This window comes from Salvelinus fontinalis, chromosome 18 (genome assembly GCF_029448725.1).
Source record: "Salvelinus fontinalis isolate EN_2023a chromosome 18, ASM2944872v1, whole genome shotgun sequence".
Taxonomy (NCBI): Eukaryota; Metazoa; Chordata; class Actinopteri; order Salmoniformes; family Salmonidae; genus Salvelinus; species Salvelinus fontinalis.
In genome coordinates this window covers 14,753,626-14,777,206 of record NC_074682.1, presented here as the reverse complement: position 1 = coordinate 14,777,206, position 23,581 = coordinate 14,753,626, and the positions used below count along the sequence as shown (strand labels likewise).

The 23,581-nt window shown below is 42.3% G+C and overlaps 1 protein-coding gene across 1 annotated transcript; it reads right to left on the bottom strand.

Moving 5' to 3' along the window:
• Window positions 1-10,846: 10,846 nt before the first annotated feature.
• LOC129815026 (class E basic helix-loop-helix protein 40-like) lies at window positions 10,847-14,888 on the bottom strand. Its single transcript, XM_055868302.1, has 5 exons — window positions 14,471-14,888; window positions 14,279-14,342; window positions 14,030-14,137; window positions 13,151-13,274; window positions 10,847-12,985 (listed from the first exon to the last, which is right to left on the bottom strand). Exons 1-5 carry the CDS (start codon window positions 14,545-14,547, stop codon window positions 12,129-12,131), a joined length of 1,230 nt encoding a protein of 409 aa, XP_055724277.1. The 5' UTR covers window positions 14,548-14,888; the 3' UTR covers window positions 10,847-12,128.
• Window positions 14,889-23,581: the final 8,693 nt, after the last annotated feature.

The window sequence follows — 23,581 nt, the reverse complement described above, 5'->3', positions numbered from 1 at the left end:
GCACCTCAGGGCGAGCGCGAGGAGCAGGCACAGCAGGCACAGGACATACCGGACTGGGGAGGCGCACTGGAGGCCTGATGCGTGGGGCCGGTACAGGTGGCACCGGACTAGTGACACGCACTTCAGGGTGAGAGCGGGGAGCAGGCACAAGACGTACCGGACTGGGGACACGCACTTCAGGGCGAGTGCAAGGAGGAGACACAGGATGTACCGGACTAGGGCGCACTGGAGGCCTGATGCGTAGGACCGGCACAGATTGCACCGGACTGTTAATACGCTCCTCCAAATGCCTGCGTTGCCGCATACTCCTCGCCAACTCCATTCTCCCAGGCGGGCTCTGGTACTCTCCTTGGGTCGACCGCCCACCTCTCTATCTCCTCCCAGGTTGTCTCTGGTTCACACCTCGGCTCCGCCGACCACCCCGTGTTCCCCCTCCCCAAAAAATTGGGCTGTCTTTTGGGCTCTCCCTGTGGTCGCGAACCCCAGCGTCATCGCTGTCCTCCCTTCGCTGCTTCCGTCTGCTCCCATGGAAGCAATCCTTTCCGGCCAGGATTTCCTCCCACGTCCAGGATCCCTTCCCGTCCAATATAACCTCCCACGTCCAGGATGTCTGCTCCTCCCGGGCACGCTGCTTGGTCCTGGGGTGGTGGGATCTTCTGTCACGATCGTTGGAATAAATGGACCAAGAAGCAGCGTGCGTAGAGTTCCACATGTTTATTGAATGAAACTCACAAAAACAATAAAGAGTAATGAAACGTGAAGCAAATGCAATGCTCACAGGCACTACACAAAATATCCCACAAAGATCCCACAAAAACCCAGTGGAAAAAGGCTGCCTAAATATGATCCCCAATCAGAGACAACGATAAACAGCTGTCTCTGATTGGGAACCATACCAGGCCAACATAGAAAACAAAAACACCTAGATAGGAACACCCCCCTTAGTCACACCCCGACCTAACCAAAATAGAGAATAGAAAAGGCTCTCTTTTGGTCAGGGCATGACAATGGACTGCACCAGATTTGCCAGTTCTGGCTGTGAGATGTTACCCCACTCTTTCACCAAGGCACCTGCAAGCTCCAATACATTTCTGGGGGGAATGGCCCTAGCCCTCACCCTCCGATCCAACAGGTCCCAGACGTGCTCAATAAGATTGAGATCCGGGCTCTTCGCTGGCTATGGCAGAACACTGACATTCCTGTCTTGCAGGAAATCACGCACAGAACGAGCAGTATGGCTAGTGGCATTGTCATGCTGGAGGGTCATGTCAGGATGAACCTGCAGGAAGGGTACCACATGAGGGAGGAGGATGTCTTCCCTGTAACGCACAGCATTGAGATTGCCTGCAATGACAACAAGCTCAGTCCGATAACGCTGTGACACACCGCCACAGACCATGACGGACCCTCCACCTCCATATCGATCCCACTCCAGAGTACAGGCCTCGGTGTAACGCTCATTCCTTCGATGTTAAACGCGAATCCAACCATCACCCCTGGTGAGACAAAACCGCGCCTCGTCAGTGAAGAGCACTTTTTGCCAGTCCTGTTTGGTTCAGCAAAGGTGGGCTTGTGCCCATAGGCGACGTTGTTGGACGTGATGTCTGGTGAGGACCTGCCTTACAACAGGCCTACAAGCCCTCAGTCTAGCCTCTCTCAGCCTATTGCGGACAGTCTGAGCACTGATGGAGGGATTGTGCGTTCCTGGTGTAACTCGGGCAGTTGTTGCCATCCTGTACCTGTCCCGCAGGTTTGATGTTCGGATGTACCGATCCTGTGCAGGTGTTGTTACACGTGGTCTGCCACTGCGAGGACGATCAGCTGTCCACCCTGTCTCCCTGTAGTGCTGTCTTAGGCGTCTCACAGTACAGACATTGCAATTTATTGCCCTGGCCACATCTGCAGTCCTCATGCCTCCTTGTAGCATGTTCACGCAGATGAGCAGGGAAGAGCACTTTTTGCCAGTCCTGTTTGGTTCAGCAAAGGTGGGCTTGTGCCCATAGGCGACGTTGTTGGACGTGATGTCTGGTGAGGACCTGCCTTACAACAGGCCTACAAGCCCTCAGTCTAGCCTCTCTCAGCCTATTGCGGACAGTCTGAGCACTGATGGAGGGATTGTGCGTTCCTGGTGTAACTCGGGCAGTTGTTGCCATCCTGTACCTGTCCCGCAGGTTTGATGTTCGGATGTACCGATCCTGTGCAGGTGTTGTTACACGTGGTCTGCCACTGCGAGGACGATCAGCTGTCCACCCTGTCTCCCTGTAGTGCTGTCTTAGGCGTCTCACAGTACAGACATTGCAATTTATTGCCCTGGCCACATCTGCAGTCCTCATGCCTCCTTGTAGCATGTTCACGCAGATGAGCAGGGAACCTGGGCATCTTTCTTTTGGTGTTTTTCAGAGTCAGTAGAAAGGCCTCTTTAGTGTCCTAAGTTTTCATAACTGTGACCTTAATTGCCTACCGTCTGTAAGCTGTTAGTGTCTTAATAACCGTTCCACAGGTGCATGTTCTGTTCATTAATTGTTTATGGTTCATTGAACAAGCATGGGAAACAGTGTTTAAACCCTTTACAATGAAGATCTGTGAAGTTATTTGGATTTTTACGAAATGTCTTTGAAAGACAGGGTCCTGAAAAATGGACGTTTTGTTTTTGCTGAGTTTATATGGACACTCAATCACTATGGTAGTTTTTAATCTAACATTTACAAATATACAGTATATATATATAGGCAGTTAAAGTCGGAAGTTTACATACACCTTAGCCAAATACATTTAAACTCAGTTTTTCACAATTCCTGACATTTAATCCTAGTAAAAATTCCCTGTCTTAGGTCAGTTAGGTTCACCAATTTATTTTAAGAACGTGAAATGTCAGAATAATATTAATAAATTGGTTAATTAAACTCCCTAATTGGATTAAAGTAGTGCACAGCAGTCTGATGGCCTTGGGATAGAAGCTGTTTTCAGTCTCTCGGTCCAAGCTTTGATTCACCTGTACTGAACTCGCCCTCTGGATGGTAGCGGTGTGAACAGGCAGTGGGTGGTTGTTGTCCTTGATGATATTTTTGGCCTTCCTGTGTCATCAGATGCTGTAGGTGTCATGGAGGGCAGGTAGTTTGCCCCTGGTGATGCGTTGCGTTGCGCTGTGTTGTGCTCTGAATTGTGCATCTGTAAAAGTGTGTCAGGGTTTGGGTGACAAGGCAAATTTCTTCAGCCTCCTGAGGTTGAAGAGGCGCTGTTGCACCTTCTTCCACACTGTCTGTGTGGGTGGACCATTTCAGTTTGTCTGTGATGTGTACGCCGAGGAACATAAAACTTTCCACCTTCTCCACTGCTGTCCCTTCGATGTGGATAGTTGGGTGCTCCTTCTGCTATTTCCTGAAGTCCACAATCATCTCCTTTGTTTTGTTGGTGTTGAGTGAGAGGTTGTTTTCCTGACACCACTCTCCGAGTGCCCTCACCTCCTCCCTGTAGGCGGTCTCGTCATTGTTGGTGATCAAGCCTACTACTGTTGTGTAGTCTGCAAACTTGATGATCGAGTTGGAGGCGTGCATGGCCACGCAGTCATGGGTGAACAGGGGGTACAGGAGGGGGCTGAGCACGCACCCTTGTGGGGCTCCAGTGTTGAGGTCAGATGTGTGGAGTGGAGATGTTGTTTCCTACCTTCACTGGGGGCGGCCCATCAGAATGTCCAGGACCCAATTGCACAGGGCGGGGTTGAGACCCAGGGCCTCCAACTTGATGATGAGGGGAGGGTACTATGGTGTTGAATGCTGAGCTATCCAGATGGGATAGGGAAGTGTGCAGTGTGAAGGCGATTGCATCGTCTGTGGACCTGTTGGGGCGGTATGCAAATTGAAGTGGGTCTAGGGAGACCGGTAAGGTGGAGGTGATAAGATCATTGACTAGTCTCTCAAAGCAATTCATGATGACAGAAGTGAGTGCTACGGGGCGATAGTCATTTAGTTCAGTTATCTTTGCCTTCTAGGGTACAGGAACAATGGAGGCCATCATGAAGCATGTGGGGACAGCAGACTGAATGTCCGATTGAATATGTCTGTAAACACACCAGCCAGCTGGTCTGCGCATGCTCTGAGAACGCGGCTAGGGATGCTGTCTGGACCAGCAGCCTTGTGAGGGTTAACACGTTTAAATGTTTCACTCATGTCGGCCACAGGAAAGGAGAGCGGGGTAGGGGGCACAGTCCTTGTTAGCGGGCCGTGACAGTGGCACTGTATTATCCTCAAAGCGGGCAAAGAAGGTTTTTAGTTTGTCTGGAAGCAATTCGTCGGTGACCGTGACGTGGCTGGTTTTCTTTTTGTAGTCCGTGATTTCCTGTAGACACTTTCACATACGTCTCGTGTCTGAGCCGTTGAATTGCGACTCCACTTTGTCCATGTACTGGCATTTCGCTTGTTTGATTGCTTTGCATAGGTAATAACTACACTGTTTATATTCAGCCAAATTCCCAGACCTCTTTCCATGGTTGAATGCGATGGTTCACGCTTTCAGCTTTGTGTGAATTCTGCCACCAATCCACGGTTTCTGGTTAGGGTAGGTTTTAATAGTCACAGTGGGTACAACATCTCCAATGCACTTCCTTATAAACTCACTCACCGAGTCAGCGTATAAATCGATGTTGTTCTCTGAGGCTGACCGGAACATATCCCAGTCCGCAGGATCAAAACAATCTTGAAGCTTGGATTCCGATTGGTCAGACCAGCGTTGAACGGTTCTAGTCACTCGTACATCCTGTTTGAGTTTCTGCCTATAAGACGGTAGGAGCAAGTTGGCGTCGTGGTCGGATTTGCCAAAGGGAGGGCGGGGGAGGGCTTTGTATGCATCGCGTAAGTTAGAGTAGCAGTGATTGAGTGGATTACCCCCGTGAGTACTGCAATCAATTTGCTGATAGAATTTAGGTAGCCTTGTTCTCAAATTTTGATGCAATATATACTCTTTGAACTATAACCATTTTAAATTTGCATTAATTAACATGGGTTTGAATGAGAACCATAGGAATACAGTGGTAGCTATTCAAAAATGTCCAGCTCCTTGGCCAATTAAGCTACAATACCAACTTTAAAACTTGAAATTCTTGAACACCTTTATAAATTATTTCAATTCGCATAAATTAGCATAACATCTCATGGATTAAATGCTACTGATAGAATTTAGGTAGCCTTGTTCTCAAATTTGCTTTGTTAAAATCCCAAGCTACTCTTTAACCATTACAGCTACAAACGTTAAAACAACTTTAACATTTTCAAAACTTTATAAACTATAACAATTCAAATTAGCATATAATAACCCACCAACAGTAAAAGTAACTCCTGAACCATTCAATCCATCCTATCTATCTATTAATCAACCATTATTTCTATCTCCCTACTTTTTCAACCATAACCAGTAACTACCATTACTACTGCAGAAGCGAGTCTGGGTCAATTAAAGTCTCCAGAACTTCAGAGAGGATCCTAAAATTCCACACCAATAACCATACAGGTTAGATTATAGGGCAAAGCAGTGGAGTAGTGTACCCTCCCCAGCATGACCTGCACCACACATAGGGGAGGTATCAGGAAATATCCAATGTAGTTTAGTTTTTGAATATTGTAATCTGTGTAAGATCTTGAATTGTATAAAACAATGTCTGGAGTTAATTGAGCAGGTGTGGATATACTGCAAGCTATCTTCCCAATCTGCTTCAGAAATGTCAGTGCCTAGCTCTTCCTCCCATTTTTCCTTAATGGCATCTGAAAAGCGTCATATAGATGAGATTTGCCTGAGGTGGCACATTTTTATGCATCTGTCAAACATGGAAGGTTTAGCATTTCCAAATGTAGGAAGATGTTTTCTAACATAGTCTTTGTAGGTATCTGAAAAAGTTACTTCTGGGAAGATGATACAGTAGGTTTCCCTCAGCAAATCAATGGAGGCAAAGGTCCCTTCTATATAGTATCTAGCAACAAGACCAGTACATTCTATGTTTGCTAGATAGATAGCTACTGTGTTCTATCTAACTCCAGATAGCTGTTCAGTTTGACAAGCACAGGTGCAAAAAGTCTGTCAACAGGAACTAGGCTACAAGCTGTCATATGACCATAACGTCTGCATCTCAATAATATCTACCTCAGAGGTCTCAATCTACTTTTTTACTTCTTATACTATGAGACTCAGACAATATTACACTTAGGCCTTGTTTTTCCCCAGAAGATGGCGCACCATTACAGTGATTTATATATATTTTTTATCTGACTTCAAGGGTCAGGTGTGCGAATGCTTTGAAATTCTCAGGGGTAGGCTACTGTCTGACCAGCCAGGGCCAGGGTAGTGGGGATAATTTGTCTTATAATACTTCAACAAAATGAAAACAATCATCCACACTACCCTTACCCTGGTTGGTCAGACAGTAGCCAAGCCCCTAAAAATGAGAAATTAAACGAGAGGCTCTAATGCTGTGTTCATAATGTGGTAATTTCAAGTTGTGATGTAGTAAATATCAGTTGGATGCATTCAAATGCTTTGGTATAATGTTTTGTTGTTGCATTTAACTGATGAAAATGCTGTTATTGAGGTAATTTGTTTAGTAGGTGACTTCATAGGTCAGCATGTGGGAGAAGTCGGAGCTCGGGGATGATAGATGAGTTTCCCACTAGTAATTCCCAGTTCGAGGGGCCTTCAAGTGGATTTTTCCCAATCGTATGTGGTATTATAAGACAAAAGTACTGACATTAGCGTATTTTGCAATATATGCACTTAGGCCTATACAGTTGTAAAGCTAGATTTCTTAATTGCTGCATCCATTTTTGGACTTGTAAGTTAATATGTAGGCCTACCCGTTGATTCTTGAGGAGTGTAACTTATACAGTAAATGCCTTATGAGCTTAGTTCAACTGTCGTATCCCATCAGAACCCAAGATATAAGCTTGTTTAACTTCAATGTTTGTTAACAATGTTACATTTAAAAAAGACATATATATATATCATGTATCATTAATCTTTGTATCCTGTCTATGAATTGAAGAGTTTATATATTTCTCCAGCCCTGTCCCTCAGCTTTTTAACAAAACAGAGGAAGGGTCCCACTTTGTTATTGTTTCAATTAATGACTCTAGCTTTAATATAGCCACTTGTTCTTTTGTTGTTGTTCTTGTTCGTACTGATTTTGGTTGTTTGTATTTATTGTATTTTATATGTATATGTATTTTATGTGAAATGTTTATGATGCTAAACGCTTTTAGAAATCTGCCCAACTACTGAAATGTTAATTGATGTGCACTGTCCCTGTCAAATAAATAATTACAGGCTATATACAGTATATTGAATAATGTTAATATGATAAATGTTGAATTTACCATTTCAGGCTACTAGGCCATGGCAGGTACATACTTCTTGCTGCCACGCCCATGTAGAGTTTGTGGCACACGGTTGACCAGCAGTTGCATGACTTATGTCCACAGCGCGGCGGCGCTATTTCCATAGCAGGGGATTTTGGGATAGTCTACAGTACAGTCCTTTTAAGGTGGGACAGTCGTTTATGGTGGGACCGGTAAACAGGTATGTTAAACAGGTAGCCTATGTCACTATTCAGATTGACAACTACAGTATATGTGCACTGTAAGGTCATGCTGCCAATGCAATTCGACAACAAGTCTAATAGACAACAGCCAATAATGGCTAAAACATTCATATAGATCAGGGGTAGGTTTTAAAGCTGGGGTTCTGGAGGTACTCGCTATTTACACTCACTGGAGTATCTGTAAGTTTAAAAAAAAGAGAAAACCGCAGCGAGTACCAGTGGTTTCAAGTGTCACAGGCTGCTAGTAAGCTTTCTTGACATGGACATTAATTTTTGCCAACACATGGCTAACCTTTGTATAACCAGCTGAATAAGAGTTTTAAAAAACTATACATTCTACCAAATATTTTCATTTAAAAATGTTGATTACTTCTTGCCATTATCATTCACCTAATGATAAGACAAGATGTGATTTAAAAAAATTGCTAACATATAATGGGGTCCCTGGGTTGATGCTTTGTCTGGGCAGGGGTCCTTAGGTGAGAAAAAGTTGAACACCCATGTTCTAGATACATCACACTTGTTATAAAGCACATTGTCGTGCTGTTTGGTGCTGGAAGATAGGCTATGCATTATGCTCCGCTGAGATTATTTGAGGGTGGCTATGTTTCCTGTCTTTTTGCTTTTAGGAATAGCCATGCTGTAAAAAAAACTGTAGGCTATAGGATTTGTGAGGTAAAGGCCTAAAATAAGTATAGGTCTATTGGTTCTGTTGGTTGGCTCTTATTTTCTGACAAATAGGCTATATAAAACGTTATCAGGGAGCTATCACTGTAACTGATAAAACTTACAATCACTCTTACAATCAAAATATTATTGAATATTAGCCTACAGATGTCTAATCCACTATTTTGTCTATGTATCAATCAATCCAACAATTTATCTATCAATCAATCCACATGTTAAAAAAATGTCAGGTAGTCATAATATAATACCCTATGAGTCTGATATTGCATCTCTTAATAATAAAGTATTTTGTGTTGTTTGGAACATGATACTGTTTAGTTGTTTACAGAAAACTGCTTGAATTCATGTCCTCTTCATTTAGGTCTATACTGGCACTGCTGCCTTATGGGTGAGCTACTCTTATGTATGGATGTGTTGTTATGTTGAGAACAGTGGAGGCTCCTCAGAGGAGGCAGGGAAGGACCATCCACCTCAGTGAATTTCATAAAAAACATTAAAAAGGTTATCCTTCTTAGATAAAACTATACTAAATATATTCACCTCACCAAATAATTAATTAAAACACTGTTTTGCAATGAAGGTCTACAGTAGCTTCAACAGCACTCTGTAGGGTAGCACCATGGTGTAGCCGGAGGACAGCTAGCTTCTGTCCTCTTCTGGGTAAATTGCCTTCAATACAAAATTATGACAACTTCCACCCAATCAAAGGATCAGAGAATGATCTAGTAAAAGGATAAGCTACAGCTAGCTAGTACTGCAATGCATACAATGTGGTGAGTAGTTGACTCAAAGACAGAGAAAGACAATAGTTTAACAGTTTTTAACAAATTAATTTCTTAAAAAATTAAGGAGAAGCAAGAGAGAGAGTGAGAGATATTTAGTATTTTTTTAAACTTTCACTTTAACTTACTTACCCAGCAAATGAAGCCAGCTAGCTAGTTTAGCTTACTGAAACACCCAGCTCAAACAGAGGGATGCTATGTTACCTAGCTGCCTGTGACGTGATCTTCCTGTCCGGGTTGGCGCCCCCCTCTAATTCTCTCTCTCTTTTTCTCTCTTTCTTTCTTTCTTTCTATCTCTCGGAGGACCTGAGCCCGAGGACCATGCCTCAGGACTACCTGGCCTGATGACTCCTTGCTGTCCCCAGTCCACCTGGCCGTGCTGCTGCTCCAGTTTCAACTGTTCTGCCTGCGGCTATGGAACCCTGACCTGTTCACCGGACATGCTACCTGTCCCAGACCTGCTGTTTTCAACTTTCTAGAGACAGCAGGAGCGGTAGAGATACTCTGAATGATCGGTTATGAAAAGCCAACTGACATTTACTCCTGAGGTGCTGACCTGTTGCACCCTCGACAACCACTGTGATTATTATTATTTGACCCTGCTGGTCATCTATGAACATTTGAACATCTTGGCCATGTTCTGTTATAATCTCCACCCGGCACAGCCAGAAGAGGACTGGCCACCCCTCATAGCCTGGTTCCTCTCTAGGTTTCTTCCTAGGTTCTGGCCTTTCTATGGAGTTTTTCCTAGCCACCGTGCTTCTACACCTGCATTGCTTACTGTTATTGGTTTTAGGCTGGGTTTCTGTACAGCACTTCGTGACATCAGCTGATGTTAGAAGGGCTTTATAAATACATTTGATTGATTGACTAACCAACACAAACACTAGAACTCTTCCAAGTCAAGGTAAGCTTTTGATTTTATTAATTTACTGCCACCGGGGTCCACTGGTGTAACTGCTAAACTGCTTATTGAACTGCTTACTGACTGTACACTAACGTTACTGCATGATTGTATTGGGTTTACTAACGCGTTAGTTCTATTAGCTATGTTGACTATGACGTTACTTTAGCTGTTATGGTGACAATGATGTAGGCTGTGTGTAGTGGTTATGGTTTGTTTTGGAAAGGGTTTTTCACCTGGTCACATACAGCTAATGCATTAAAGTCCACAAGCGAAAGGGAAAGGTGAGAGGAGGAGAGCGCATATATGCGAGAAGGAATACAACGTGGCTGCTATGAAAGTGAACTGTGTTAACGTGTGATCAGTGGTGTATTCATTTCACCGATTCTATTGAAAAACGTTTCTTAAATGGGAGCAAACGGAACAAAACAGGGATAAACATACCTGAATTTGTCCAATAGAAACTCTCATTTGCAACTGTTAGACTAATGATTACACCCTAGATGAGCTAAATGCAGGTAAGACTATGCAATGCGGTATTGAATGTGCCACTGTCTATCACCTTAAATTTTTCTTTCGACCTGTGTGCAACTACGTTGTAAACTTTCATTCATAGGTTAGGTTGTAGCAACTTCATGATGGGTATAGGGAAAATTCTAGTATCATGTACAGTAGTAGCCTGGATCTATCAATGTTACATTGAACTGAGTGAATGGAGTATGAATCACAGTAATCCGATATGCTGTAATAGAAAAGGCCATGCTAATGAATGTAAAAAAAAAAGTGTCCTCCCTCATCTTAAATGGCACTGACCGCCACTGGATGAGAAGCCAGTTTGGGTTGCTTTGATGTGCAACATGCTAAAGTGTTCTACCAAGATTCCGACCCAAACACTTATTTCCACAGGGGAAAAAACATCTTTATTAATATCTTTAAAAATGTATGTCAACAATACTAGACAAAATATGTACAACAAGCAACCATCTGTTAGATCCTAAAATACAAATCCAAGTACCTCGTTCTATATAAAACTAACATTTTGCCTTAATGTTACATTCACTCTCCTCTCTTTGCCACAGACTCAATAATTAATACAAATACAGTTAGACATCCGCCGTAATTGTTGTCTGCTATAAACAAGTAAAGGCAACAGCATAAACTTAGATCAGGACCGAAATTGACCAGACGAGAAATTAATAATGAGCATGATGCAAATCAGGTCTAGCACAATGCTATGTACACATTCTCTTGGTATACAGCAAAATGGCCAGCTAAAACTCTCTCCTTCTAGTCACAATGAAAATACACTCTGTAGGTCATGTATCAAAAATAGATATGTACAAGTAGTATAAACAAAATAATTACAAGACATTACCTCACAAGAACTACTTGCACGAATGGTAGTGAGTTACAAACTCAAAACTAAAATCACTTCTGTATTTACATCATGAGCGCAGATCAGGTCCTGTGACACCATCCTGACTTGTTTAAAGAATAAAAATCAATTTAGCTGCAAGGTACACTTGGTGGGTGAAGAGGGAGCAATGATTTTGTGACTACCCTGGTCAACATAAACCAGAGACGTATTTGGTAGCGTTCTAGTCTAAAGGAAGGTCTGTTGCAGTTTCAGTTTCAACCTCCAGTGACAGGTTTACAACACGTAGAAACTCAAGCAGCATCTACAGGGGTTTCGTTACAATTCTTACATTCATTATAGACCGATGTGTGCAAAGGGCAGGTCCGAATGGCTGGGGGCTGTGCTGTCTGCGCATCACATTCTGGGTTTAACTCTGAGATTAAACAGAAGTGCAGAGAAACCATCCCCACGGTAAGTCTCACCCTCAAACACTTTTGTCATGTCCTTGTGTAGACCATCTCTTTACAGTTACTCAGAACTTTGCAACAGGTCATATCTGAGCCTCTAAAGGGACTGAGCTTCAGTGCTGACTGGCTCCAAGGCTCCTCTGAGTGTATGGGTGCTAGCTTGGAGGGTGGTGGCTACTGTGTTTGTCTGTAACAGTTGCTGTTTGCTCTCAAAGGGAGAATGTGGGCTGAGGGGTGAAACAGCTGCTTGCTGGTGCTCTCGTCTTTGTTTTCCCATTCCCTGGATGCCTTCCAGCAGGCGATTCATTCAACACCAAATATTCATAGATCAGGGTGCAAACACAAAAGCATATCAGTCTTTGGATTCCAAGTTCATGGGGGGGACTTGCTTTAAAGCCTGGAAGAGAGCTGGTGAATCCATAGGTGTCTGGTGGTGTGCCGGGGAACCTGGCCTGGGCGACATTACCAGGTTTTGGGGTAGTTTCTCTGGAGACAAGCTGGCTGCAGAACCACTCATGCCTGGGTACAAAAGGGGCATGCCCCCTTGGTACCAGCACTTCTCCAGCATGGGCCATGCTGCAGCCATTTGGGGGATGAGGTAGAAGGGCATGCAGAGTGGGGTCTGGTGTTGGGAGAAGCTCATGTAGCTTCCGTGGCTGCTGACCACCTGTCCAGAGGAAGACTCATCCTCTGAGGAGTCAGCTCTTAACCTCTTGATCTGGGGCTCATCACCCTCCTGCTTGATGCCACCTCCTGCCATCCTCTCAGCCACATCATACTTGAGCTCCCCCTCCTTGCCGTAGCAGCTTGTGCGTTGGCCTTTGGGGTCCCGTTTCTCGTGTTCCCCTCCATAGCCGCTGTCAGTGTCTGTGTCACTGCCACTCTGCTCCCCATGTCCGTGGGGGTATGTCCTTTGAATGACAGACACAAAGTTCTTGGTGTTACCCTCGTTGCCCTTAGGCGGATGACCAGCAGGCTTTTCCATGCTCTCGACGGGTTTGTGGGTAGACTCTTCTGGCTTGGGCCTGGGTGGACCCTGGAGCACCTCTGATGCTACTTTCTGAAGATGGCTGATCATGTGGGAGGGGGTCAGGTGGTCTTTGCTACTCTCCTGGTTAGCCAGGTACTGGAGGACCTCCTTAGCACAGACATGGAAACCAAGGCGGAACATCTCCTCACTGTTCTCTGAGCTAACACTGCTCTGATCACCTGTGAGAAACAAAGTCATATCAGATATATTCAATAATACTACAGTTTTGGCAATGAAACCACCGTCTCGATGGTATGTCAATAATAAATAAAACTATTGATCGGGGGGAATAGGGTGTAGCCCATAATAAAATGAAACAGTGTATCTCACGGTGTCAAACTTACTGATTTGCATGCCATTCTGTAATGCAATGATTTTCTGCTGCTGCTGATCCAGGAGAGTGCTCAGGGCTTTCACATGCTTCAGGGTGAGTTCCAACACCACAGCTTTCTCCAAATGGCCCAAAGTCTAAAACAGGAAAACCTTCCATAAGCATGTTGATCTTTCTTATGTAACACTTTCAGCAGCTGAACAAAGGACACACCACCACAGGGGGGAAGGCAGGGAATCGCACACACCAACATTCAAACACAATGCCATAACTACAACTTAAAAACAGAGTTGATCAGTGTACTATTTATGTAATATGTATTGTTTTTAAAGGCTTTGTGTCAATATGTGTAGGCAGTTAAATCAAGTAATTATAATTAGCCAACCTTTTCAGTATGATAATATGAACAAGTATTGATATAATAATAATAATATTAATAATAATAATAAAACACATTTACAAAAGGCAACAGTAAACACGTCGTCCCCCACAAATGATGCAGATTTCAGTTAATTACTATAGCTCCCGCCTTGGGCCAATCAATCAGTCAAATTTTGTAAATTACAGGATCTCTATGGCAAAGAGCATAATTCACCCACGTTTTGTCAACATCGGCCCCGTGCTGTCTAAGATATCGCGTTTAACATACGATCGAACGAACGGACGGCCGGAGACAGATCCACTGTCTCCTCCCGATTTCATCGTGGGGGATAATTATGAGGGAAAAAAATCGAATAATAACTTTCCTTTGTCATATCAGGCTAAATGTTTGAATTAAATGTCAGACTAATCAAGGCATCGATTCGACAAAAACAAATTAAACATGAACCAGGTGGCGCTAGACCTTTTGCATTGCTATTACATAGTCAGTACACATTAAAGTCGTACTCACTGCAAGTTTGAGATGTTCTGGCAATAAATCCTTCAGTTGGGCAATGCATTCATTGATTCTGTCGCGTCTTTTCTTCTCAATCAATCGGTGGGGTAACTTGTACGACTCCTGCGGGAAAACATGCATACATTTGTAAGTCAATGTGTAACATATATTCAATATGGAATAAGAATGAATATATTACCAAAGATGAACATGTTGTTTTAAACTAAATGAACAAAATGTTTAAAGTAAAGAACTGTAGCATACCTTACTGTCTTCCCCGCGCTTCAACCCCCGTCGTGGTTTGTACACGTACATTGGGAAATCCATTCTATAGGACAATGCGAATAAAATATTGATAAGAAATCATGCTTAATGTTATTTATTTATTTACACAACAATACCCGGTTGTTTTGCATGTTATAATGCATAAATTACCAGCTGTTTCTGGGGACTTACCCTTGCATGTCTGCCATCTCCAGCAACTGGTGTTTTGCCATACAAGGAGGAGGTTGTGCACTTGTAATCCTCTCCATTTTGCGTCTTTATTAAATCCAAATATTGGTCTTCAAAAAATTAAACCTTAAAAATAGGCTTCTTCAGATCTGTTTCAGCAAATAAGAAATAAATATTTTTCTTCTTCTTCTTGCTATTATTGTTATGTTCTTCTATTCAATAGTTAACACATTTTTTTATAAAGAATAATCTTTCAACAAGCTATTGCTTTGCAGACTGTCAAGGTGATGGTGTCACTCTGAGATCCAAGCACAGCAATGGTTTAGAAGCTCCACTCCCGGGTAAATGTGTGAGAGAGGAGTAGTTTGGTCTACGTGTTAAATAAACCCTGTGACAAGACAGTCTCTCAGTTGGATAGCTGACCTACCTCCGTCACATGAGCCTCACGTGTTGGACGGCGCTTCCAACCCATCCCCTTTCTGTGCGATCTGCACGAGAATGGCCCTCCCTCTTATTCTAGCGGGCTGGGTTTATGCATCATTGGCTGTGTCACGTGTACCACCATGCTACAGCTACGCCACGAGACTTTAAAACAACTCTAGGCAGAACGTGCAAGTCGACCATGTTTACTAGATAGAGAGTAGGGCAGAATTCCTTCCATACACATTAAAGCCCAATCGATTTGTTCTTAATGAAGGCTACTGACATGTTGTACATTCTGCCAACTGTACTTTCATGTACAACTTCCATATGCAGAATAATGACATAGGCCTATAGACTAAGTGTACAAAACATTAGGACCAAGGTTCCTCTTTCCATTACATATACTGACCAGGTGAATCCAGGTTAAAGCTTTGATCCCTTATTGATGTCACTTTAAATCCATTTCAGTCAGTGTAGAGGAAACGGAGGAGACAGGTTAAAGAAGGATTTTTAAGCCTTGAGAAAATTGAGACAAGGATTGTTTATGTGTGCCATTCAGAGGGTGAATGGGCAAGACAAAATATTTAAGTGCCTTTGAACAGGGTATGGTAGGTAGTAGGTGGTTTGTGCGTCAAGAACTGCAATGCTGCGTTTTTTTCATGCTCAACAGTTTCCGTGTGTATCACGAATGGTCCATCACCCAAAGGACATCCATCCGACTTGTCAAAACCTTGTGAAGCATTGGAATCAACATGGGCCTGGAACGCTTTCGACCTTGTAGAGTCCATGCCCCGACGAATTGAGTCTGTTCTGAGGGCAAAAGGGGGTGCAACTCTATATTAGGAAGGTTTATAACTTATTATAGGACAGTGGGGAATTGGAAAGTGCATAGCCACATTTAGAAATACAAATAAATAACAAATAAATACAAATATGTGAACTAGGCCTTTATTGTGACTGTACGAGTGAACAAAAATACTATATATTTTTGTTCAAGGAAACTAGGTCAGACCTTCTATGGCTAAATGTTATTACAATTGAGAAAACATCCACAGAAAGTCATTTGCAGGGAAGAACACACATTTCCATTCTGGTGTAGCCTCCTATTCAATTTGTGTGAGTGTGAAAGTTAAAATAAAATGTATCTTTTGTTTACACTATTATGTTTAGTAGGTTTTCAGTTATAGGTTTAGATAAAGCCTATATACAAGTAGGCCTATGTCCATGACAAAAATCCCCAATAAACCAAACCACCCAACCTAATAGTACAGTCAATAATGTATGTAGGCTATTACATAATAATACAATAATAACACAGTAATGCCACGTGGGAGTAATTATTTGGTGGCACATTGCCTGTTTTATTTTCTCCACGCTGATCTGTATTCTTGCATGTGCCAATAGGCTCAGAATTGACATGGTGTCCACACACTACCCATTTGCGTGTGCACATGCACCTGCGAAGGGGTGAGTCTTGATGCTGTAGATGGGTTTGTTGTTGCCGGCTGCACCAAGGTGTCACGTTGAGCTCCTCATGGCCACGCGAACAGAGACCATTGGTGATTTAAGATCGCTTGAATGTTTACTACGGTGTGGAACAGTTTGTATTGAATGTCACATTTCCCCAAAAGGTTATTGAACAGAATGAGGTATGTTTGCTCCAGTTTGATGGGTGTGGCAAGGTATGGCTTGAAGCAATGAGTGACGTATTTAAAGAGCAGTGGCCATTCTGACAGCGTTTCCCAACCCACAACCTCCCCATTTTTCAACTGATTGTTCAGTACAGCATCGTTTCCATTCAATTGAATGTTCCAGATTGTAAAAACGTAGAGAACGAAGCCCTGATCCCTGCTGTCATTCTCTATGTCTCAGCTCTATAGTGTAAGTACTCATCATGGATATAATCGTTTTAGCATGAATATTGTCATTGAGGGCTTCCACCATTTTAAAGTAGTCAAAGTAGTCAACTGAGTGGGCATTCCTATGGGTGGTGGCCTCAGTAGCACTGCCCATGCTGTCACAGGTGCCATAATAGAGTACCACAGTATGAGTCATAATACCCATAAAACCTAGCGGTCAAATAAGGAAATGGTTCCAATCTGTTTTCCACCATTCATTTCTCCCATAAGGGATTTTAGAAACACTTAAAATAAGGGCTGTGTTTCGAGTAGGCTTACCCTGGCGTAACGTTTTGATAACCATGTAAATCTCTCTAGGATAAGGTGACTTTTATCAATATATTTGCCTGTATTTGATTTGATTTGTATTTACCTCCCAAAAATGAAATGCTAATTAGCTGCTAATGATGATGACCTGGACGAGCCTGCCGAATCGAGGCAAAGGTAAGATTCTCTAGATTAACTATAATTTTTTTTATTTTTATTTATTTTTTAGGGGGTAGATCAGCTTTAATATTGCGGATTGTAGCTTCTAATGTTACCTACATTTAGTAATGAATAAATTAACATTTCTTTAAATTCACAAGTCTGTGAACTGTCTTGTGCAAGTTTTAAATTGACACAAAACCTGTTAGCAAAGGTGTCAGATAGAGATGACATGCAGGAGCTTGCAGGGAATTGTAGTCTTGTTGATGTCTATTTTGATGCTAATTATCATTTTTGAATCTGAGAGTAAATAGACCGAATATATTGATAAAAGTCACCTTGTCCGAGAGAAATTTACATGGTTATCAAAACGTCACACCAGGGTAAGCCCACATGAAACATAGCCCATATTTTAAAGTGTTTCAAAAATTCACTATGGGAAAAATGAATGGTGGAGAAACGATTGGAACCATTTCCCTGTTTGGTTTTATGGGTATTATGACGCCTCTACCGTGGGGCTCTATGGCACGGGTATAAAGATGAGTCCTCTATTTCTATGAGATGAGCGTGCCTGTCTGCCTAGTGGCCACACAGCATACACACTTACAGTATGTCCCCAGCAATGACAACATATTTTCATAGACGTTAATTGTAAATAGCCTAGTAGGCTTATGCTGTAAGATGTGCACGTCTGGACGATATACAGTGCATTCAGAAAGTATTATGAATTTTGTTACGCTACAGCCTTATTCTAAAATTGATTACATTGTTTTTTCCCCCTCAATCTAAACACAATACCCAGTAATGACAAAATCAAAAACAGGTTTTTAGAAATGTTTGCAAATTTATTACAAATAAAAAACTGAAATACATATAAATAAGTATTCAGACCCATTACTCAATACTTTGTTGAATGACTTTTAGCAGCAATTACAGCCTTGAGTCTTCTTGGCCATGACACTACAATTTTGGCACACCTGTATTCGGGGGGCTTCTCCCTTTCTTCTCTGCAGATCCTCTCAAGCACTATCTGGTTGGATGGGGAGTGTTGCTGCACAGCTATTTTCAGGTCTCTCCAGAGATGTTCGATCGGGTTCAAGTCCGGGCTCTGGCTGAGCCACTCAAGTACATTCAGATACTTGTCCCATTCAGATAGCCACTCCTGCGTTGTCGTGGCTGTGTGTTTAGAGTTGTTGACCTGTTGGAAGGTGAACCTTCACCCCTGGCTGAGGACATGAGCACTCTAGAGCAGGTTTCATCAAGGATCTCTCTGTACTTTTCTCTGTTTATCTTTCCCTCGATACTTACTAGTCTCCCAGTCCCTGCCGCTGAAAAACATCCCCACAGCATGATGCAGCCACCACCATGCTTAACTGTAGGGATGGTGCCAAGGTTCCTCCAGACGTGACACTTGGCATTCAGGCCAAAGAGTTCAATCTTGGTTTCATTAGACCAGAGAATCTTGCTTATCATGGTCTGAGAGTCCTTTAGGTGCCTTTTGGCAAACTCCAAGCGGGCTGTCATTTGCTTTTTACTGAGGAGTGGCTTCCGTCTGGCCACTCTACCACAAAGGCCTGATTCATGGAGTGCTGCAGAGATGGTTGTTCTTCTGGAAGGTTCTCCCATCTCCACAGAGGAACTGTAGAGCTCTGTCAGAGTGACCAAGGCCCTTCTCCCCCGATTGCTCAATTTGGCCGGGCAGCCAGCTCTAGGAAGTCTTGTTGGTTCCAAACTTCTTCCATTTAAGAATGATGGAGACCATTGTGTTCTTGGGGACCTTCAATGCTGCAGAAATGTTTTGGTACCGTTCCTTGATCTGTGCCTGGACAAAATCCTATCTCGGATCTCTACAGACAATTCCTTCGACCTCATGGCTTGGTTTTTGCTCTGACATGAACTGTCAACTCTGGGACCTTATATAGACAGGTGTGTGCCTTTCCAAATCATGTCCGATCAATTGAATTTACTACAGGTGGACTCCAATCAAGTTGTAGTAACATCAAGGATGAATAACAGAAACAGGATTCTCCTGAGCTCAATTTCGAGTTTCATAGCAAAGGGTCTGAATAGTTATGTAAATAAGGCATCGTTTTTTTTTTATACATCTGCAAACATTTCTCAAAAACTGTTTTCACTTCGTCATTATTAGGTGTTGTGTGTAGATTGATGAGGGAAATAATGTATTTTATCCATTTTAGAATAAGGCTGTAACATAACACAATGTGGAAAAAGTCAAGCAGTCTGAATACTTTCCAAATGCACTGTATCCTGGTTGAGAAGGTTTGACATAGGGAAATATGGAGCAAACCAGGTCTGTAATTTGGAGTCTAACAGCCTATTTAAAACTTCTTGTGGATACGGGGCAACATTTTCACGTTTGGATGAAAAGCGTGCCCAGAGTAAACTGCCTCCTACTCAGTCCCAGATGCTAATATATGCATATTATTATTAGTATTGGATAGAAAACACTCTGAAGTTTCTAAAACTGTTTGAATCATGTCTGTGACTATAACAGAACTTATTTGCAGGCAAAACCCAGAGGACAAACCATTCAGATTTTGTTTTGTTTTGAGGTCACTCTCTTTTCAATGGGTTTTCATTGGGAATCCAGATTTCTAAGGGACCTTCCTGCAGTTCCTATCGCTTCCACTGGATGTCAACAGTCTTTAGAAATTGGTTGAGGTTTTTTCTTTGAGAAATGAAGAAGTAGCCATGTTCAGAATGAGGCTCCAGTGAAGTGTACTGTTTGTTAGAGGGGCGTGACCAGAAAGCATGCTACACATTGTTTTCCTCCAGGTATTGAACACAGATCATCCCGTCTTCAATTTTATTGATTATTTACGTTAAAAAAATACCTAAAGTTGTATTACAAAAGTAGTTTGAAATGTTTGGACAAAGCTTACGCCCAGGCTCTGTCGCAGCCGGCCGCAACCGGGAGGTCCGTGGGGCGACGCACAATTGGCACAGCGTCGTCCGTGTTAGGGAGGGTTTGGCCGGTAGGGATATCCTTGTCTCAGTATGTAAATGTAATAAAATGTATGCACTCTACTGTAAGTCGCTTTGGATAAGAGCGTCTGCTAAATGACTAAAAATGTAAATGTAAAATGCTTACAGGTAACTTTTGAGATATTTTGTAGTCACGTTGTGCAAGTTGGAACCGGTGTTTTTCTGGATCAAACGCGCCAAATAAATGGACATTTTGGATATATATCGACGGAATTAATCGAACAAAAGGACCATTTGTGATGTTTATGGGACATATTGGAGTGCCAACAGAAGAAGCTCGTCAAAGGTAAGGCATGAATTATATCTTTATTTCTGCGTTTTGTGTCGCGCCGAGAGGGTTGACATATGATGGTCTGTGATTGTTTGCTGGGGTGCTATCCTCAGATAATAGCGTTGTTTGCTTTCGCCGTAAAGCATTTTCTAAATCTGACAAGTTGGCTGGATTCACAACAGGTGTAGCTTTAATTTGGTATATTGATTGTGTGATTTCATGAAAGTTACATTTTTATAGTAATTTATTTGAATTTGGTGCTCTGCATTTTCACTGGATGTTGGCCAGGTGGGATGCTACCGTCCCACATATCCCAGAGAGGTTAAAATAGGCAATGGTCTATTGCAATATTTACAGTGCTTAATGAAATTTTACACACTCCTTGCAGTTTGCTGCCTAAAATGCAACGTTTACTGCCTAAAAATGTTCTTAAATGTTATCTTAAAATAGATAGTGTTTTTTGTTCTACTCTACTCCACAATTTCAAAGTGAAAGAAAAATGACAGAAAATTCTAGGTCTACGTCTTGAATGCGTATCTCTTCACACCCCAGAGTTAATAGCCGACTTGGTCGAAGCACTTTTGGCAGCTATTACAGCTGTGAATAATTTTGAATATGATTCTACCAACTTTGCACAACTTTCAGGGCAAATAATATCCATATTTTTTTTTTGCATCGCTCAAGCTCAATAAATTGGGTTGGGAATCATTGATGGACAGCAATACAATATTGAAACTTTGTCTCAGATTTTCAAGTCAGGAACAGTTAACACCTCTTGGAAACCCACTGGGCACAGAGGTCAATTCGACGTACATTACCAGTCAAAAGGTTGGACACACCTACTCATTTCCTTTAAAGTAAATTTGTGGAATTTACTTCCTTCTTAATGCATTTGAGCCAATCAGTTGTGTTGTGACAAGGTAGGGATGGTATACAGAAGATAGCCATATTTGGTAAAAGACCAAGTCCATATTATGGCAGGAACAGCTCAAATAAGCAAAGAGCAACGACAGCCCATCATTACTTTAAGACGTGAAGGTCAGTCAATCCAGAACATTTCAAGAACTTTGAACGTTTCTTCAAGTGCAGCTGCAAAAACCTTCAAGCGCTATGATGAAACTGGCTCTCATGAGAACTGCCACAGGAAAGGAAAACCCAGAGTTACCTCTGCTGCAGAGGATACATTCATTAGAGTTAACTGCACCTCAGAAATTGCAGCCCAAATAAATGCTTCACAGAGTTCAAGTAACAGACATTAACATCAACTGTTCAGACGAGACTGCGTGAATCATGCCTTCATGGTCGAATTGCTGCAAAGAAACCACTACTAATGGACACCAATAAGAAGAAGAGACTAGCTTGGGCCAAGAAACACAAGCAATGGACATTAGTCCGGTGGAAATTTGTCCTTTGGTCTGATGAGTCCAAATTGGAAATTTTTGGTTCCAATCGCCGTGTCTTTGTGAGACGCGGTAGGTGAATGGATGAAGCACGGAGGAGGAGATGTGATGGTGTGGGGGTGCTTTGCTGTTGACACTGCCTAGGATTTATTTAGAATTCAAGGCACACTTACCCAGCATGGCTACCACAGGATTCTGCAGCGATATGCCATCTCATCTGGTTTAGGCTTAGTGGGACTATCATTTGTTTTTCAACAGGACAAGGGCTATTTGACCAAGAAGGAGAGTGATGGAGTGCTGCATCAGAAGACCTGGCTTCCACAATCACCCGACCTCAACCCAATTGAGATGGTTTGGGATGAGTTGGACCACAGAGTGAAGGAAAAGCAGCTAACAACTGCTCAGCATACAGTATGTGGGAACTCCTTCAAGACTGTTGGAACAGCATTTCAGGTGAAGTTGGTTGAGAGAATGCTGAGAGTGTGCAAAGCTGTCATCACAGCAAAGGGTGGCTACTTTAAAGAATTTCAAATATAACATTTATTTAGATTTGTTTAACACATTGTTGGTTACTCCATGATTCCATATGTGTTATTTCATTGTTTTGATGTCTTCACTATTATTCTACAATATAGAAAATTGTAAAAATAAAGAAAAAACCTTGAATCAGTAGGTGTGTCTAAACATTTGACTGGTACTGTGTATTCTACGTTGGTTCAAAGTAATTTAATTGAAATGACGTGGAAACAACATTGATTCAACCAGTGTGTGCCCAGTGGGATGCCATTCTGGGCTGTCTTTGGAATTCAATTTTGTATAATTGTCCCGTATAATTTACCTCTATTGAGGCAGGGTTTCCTCTAACTTTTTAACTGGGCTTTGCTCCTTTCATATTTATTTTAATCTGGCGGTTTTAAACTGGCGGTGACAAGCATACCCATAACATGATGCTGCCACCACAATACTTGAAAATGCATAGGATCAACAACTTTGACAAAGTGAAAAGAAGGAAGCCTGTGTTAAGAAAATCCACTCCAAAACATAGATTCTGTTTGCGACAAGGCCATTAAGTAATTCTGCAAGTCTGTTCGAATACGACATCAGTTTGGCATAGAGGAACTACGTTACTGACTTATCCGCTTGTTGTCTACAACGCCGGAAATAAAATAGTAGTTAGCAGACCAAAATCACTGCTGTCCTACTGCAAGTCAACAAGGCAAGGAAAATTACTTTTTGGCCTAAATTAGAACTACAGGTTTGGATCAAATCCAATAAAATACAGTTAAAGCCTCTGTATTTTCAAGAATTGTGGTGGCAGCATCATGTTATTGGTATGCATGTCAGCGGCAGGGACTGGGGAGTTTGTCATGATCCAAATAAATATGAAAGGAGCAAAGCCCAGCTTCAGCTTTCTTTTGAAAACCTAACCCTGAAAGAAAGTTATATTTTTCTGCAGTACAAATTTGAATGCCAAAGACCAACCAGAATGACTTTCCACTAGGTGAATTGTTTGAAATTTGAGACAATGTTTGAATATTGCTATCCATCAATGATTCCCAAAGAAATTTACAGAGCTTGAGCAATTTTGACAAAAACAATAAATATATACAGGTATGTTATCCTAAGAGTTGTGCAAATGTTCTTCGACCAAGTATTAACTCTGTGGTATGAAGACACGCAATCAAGACAT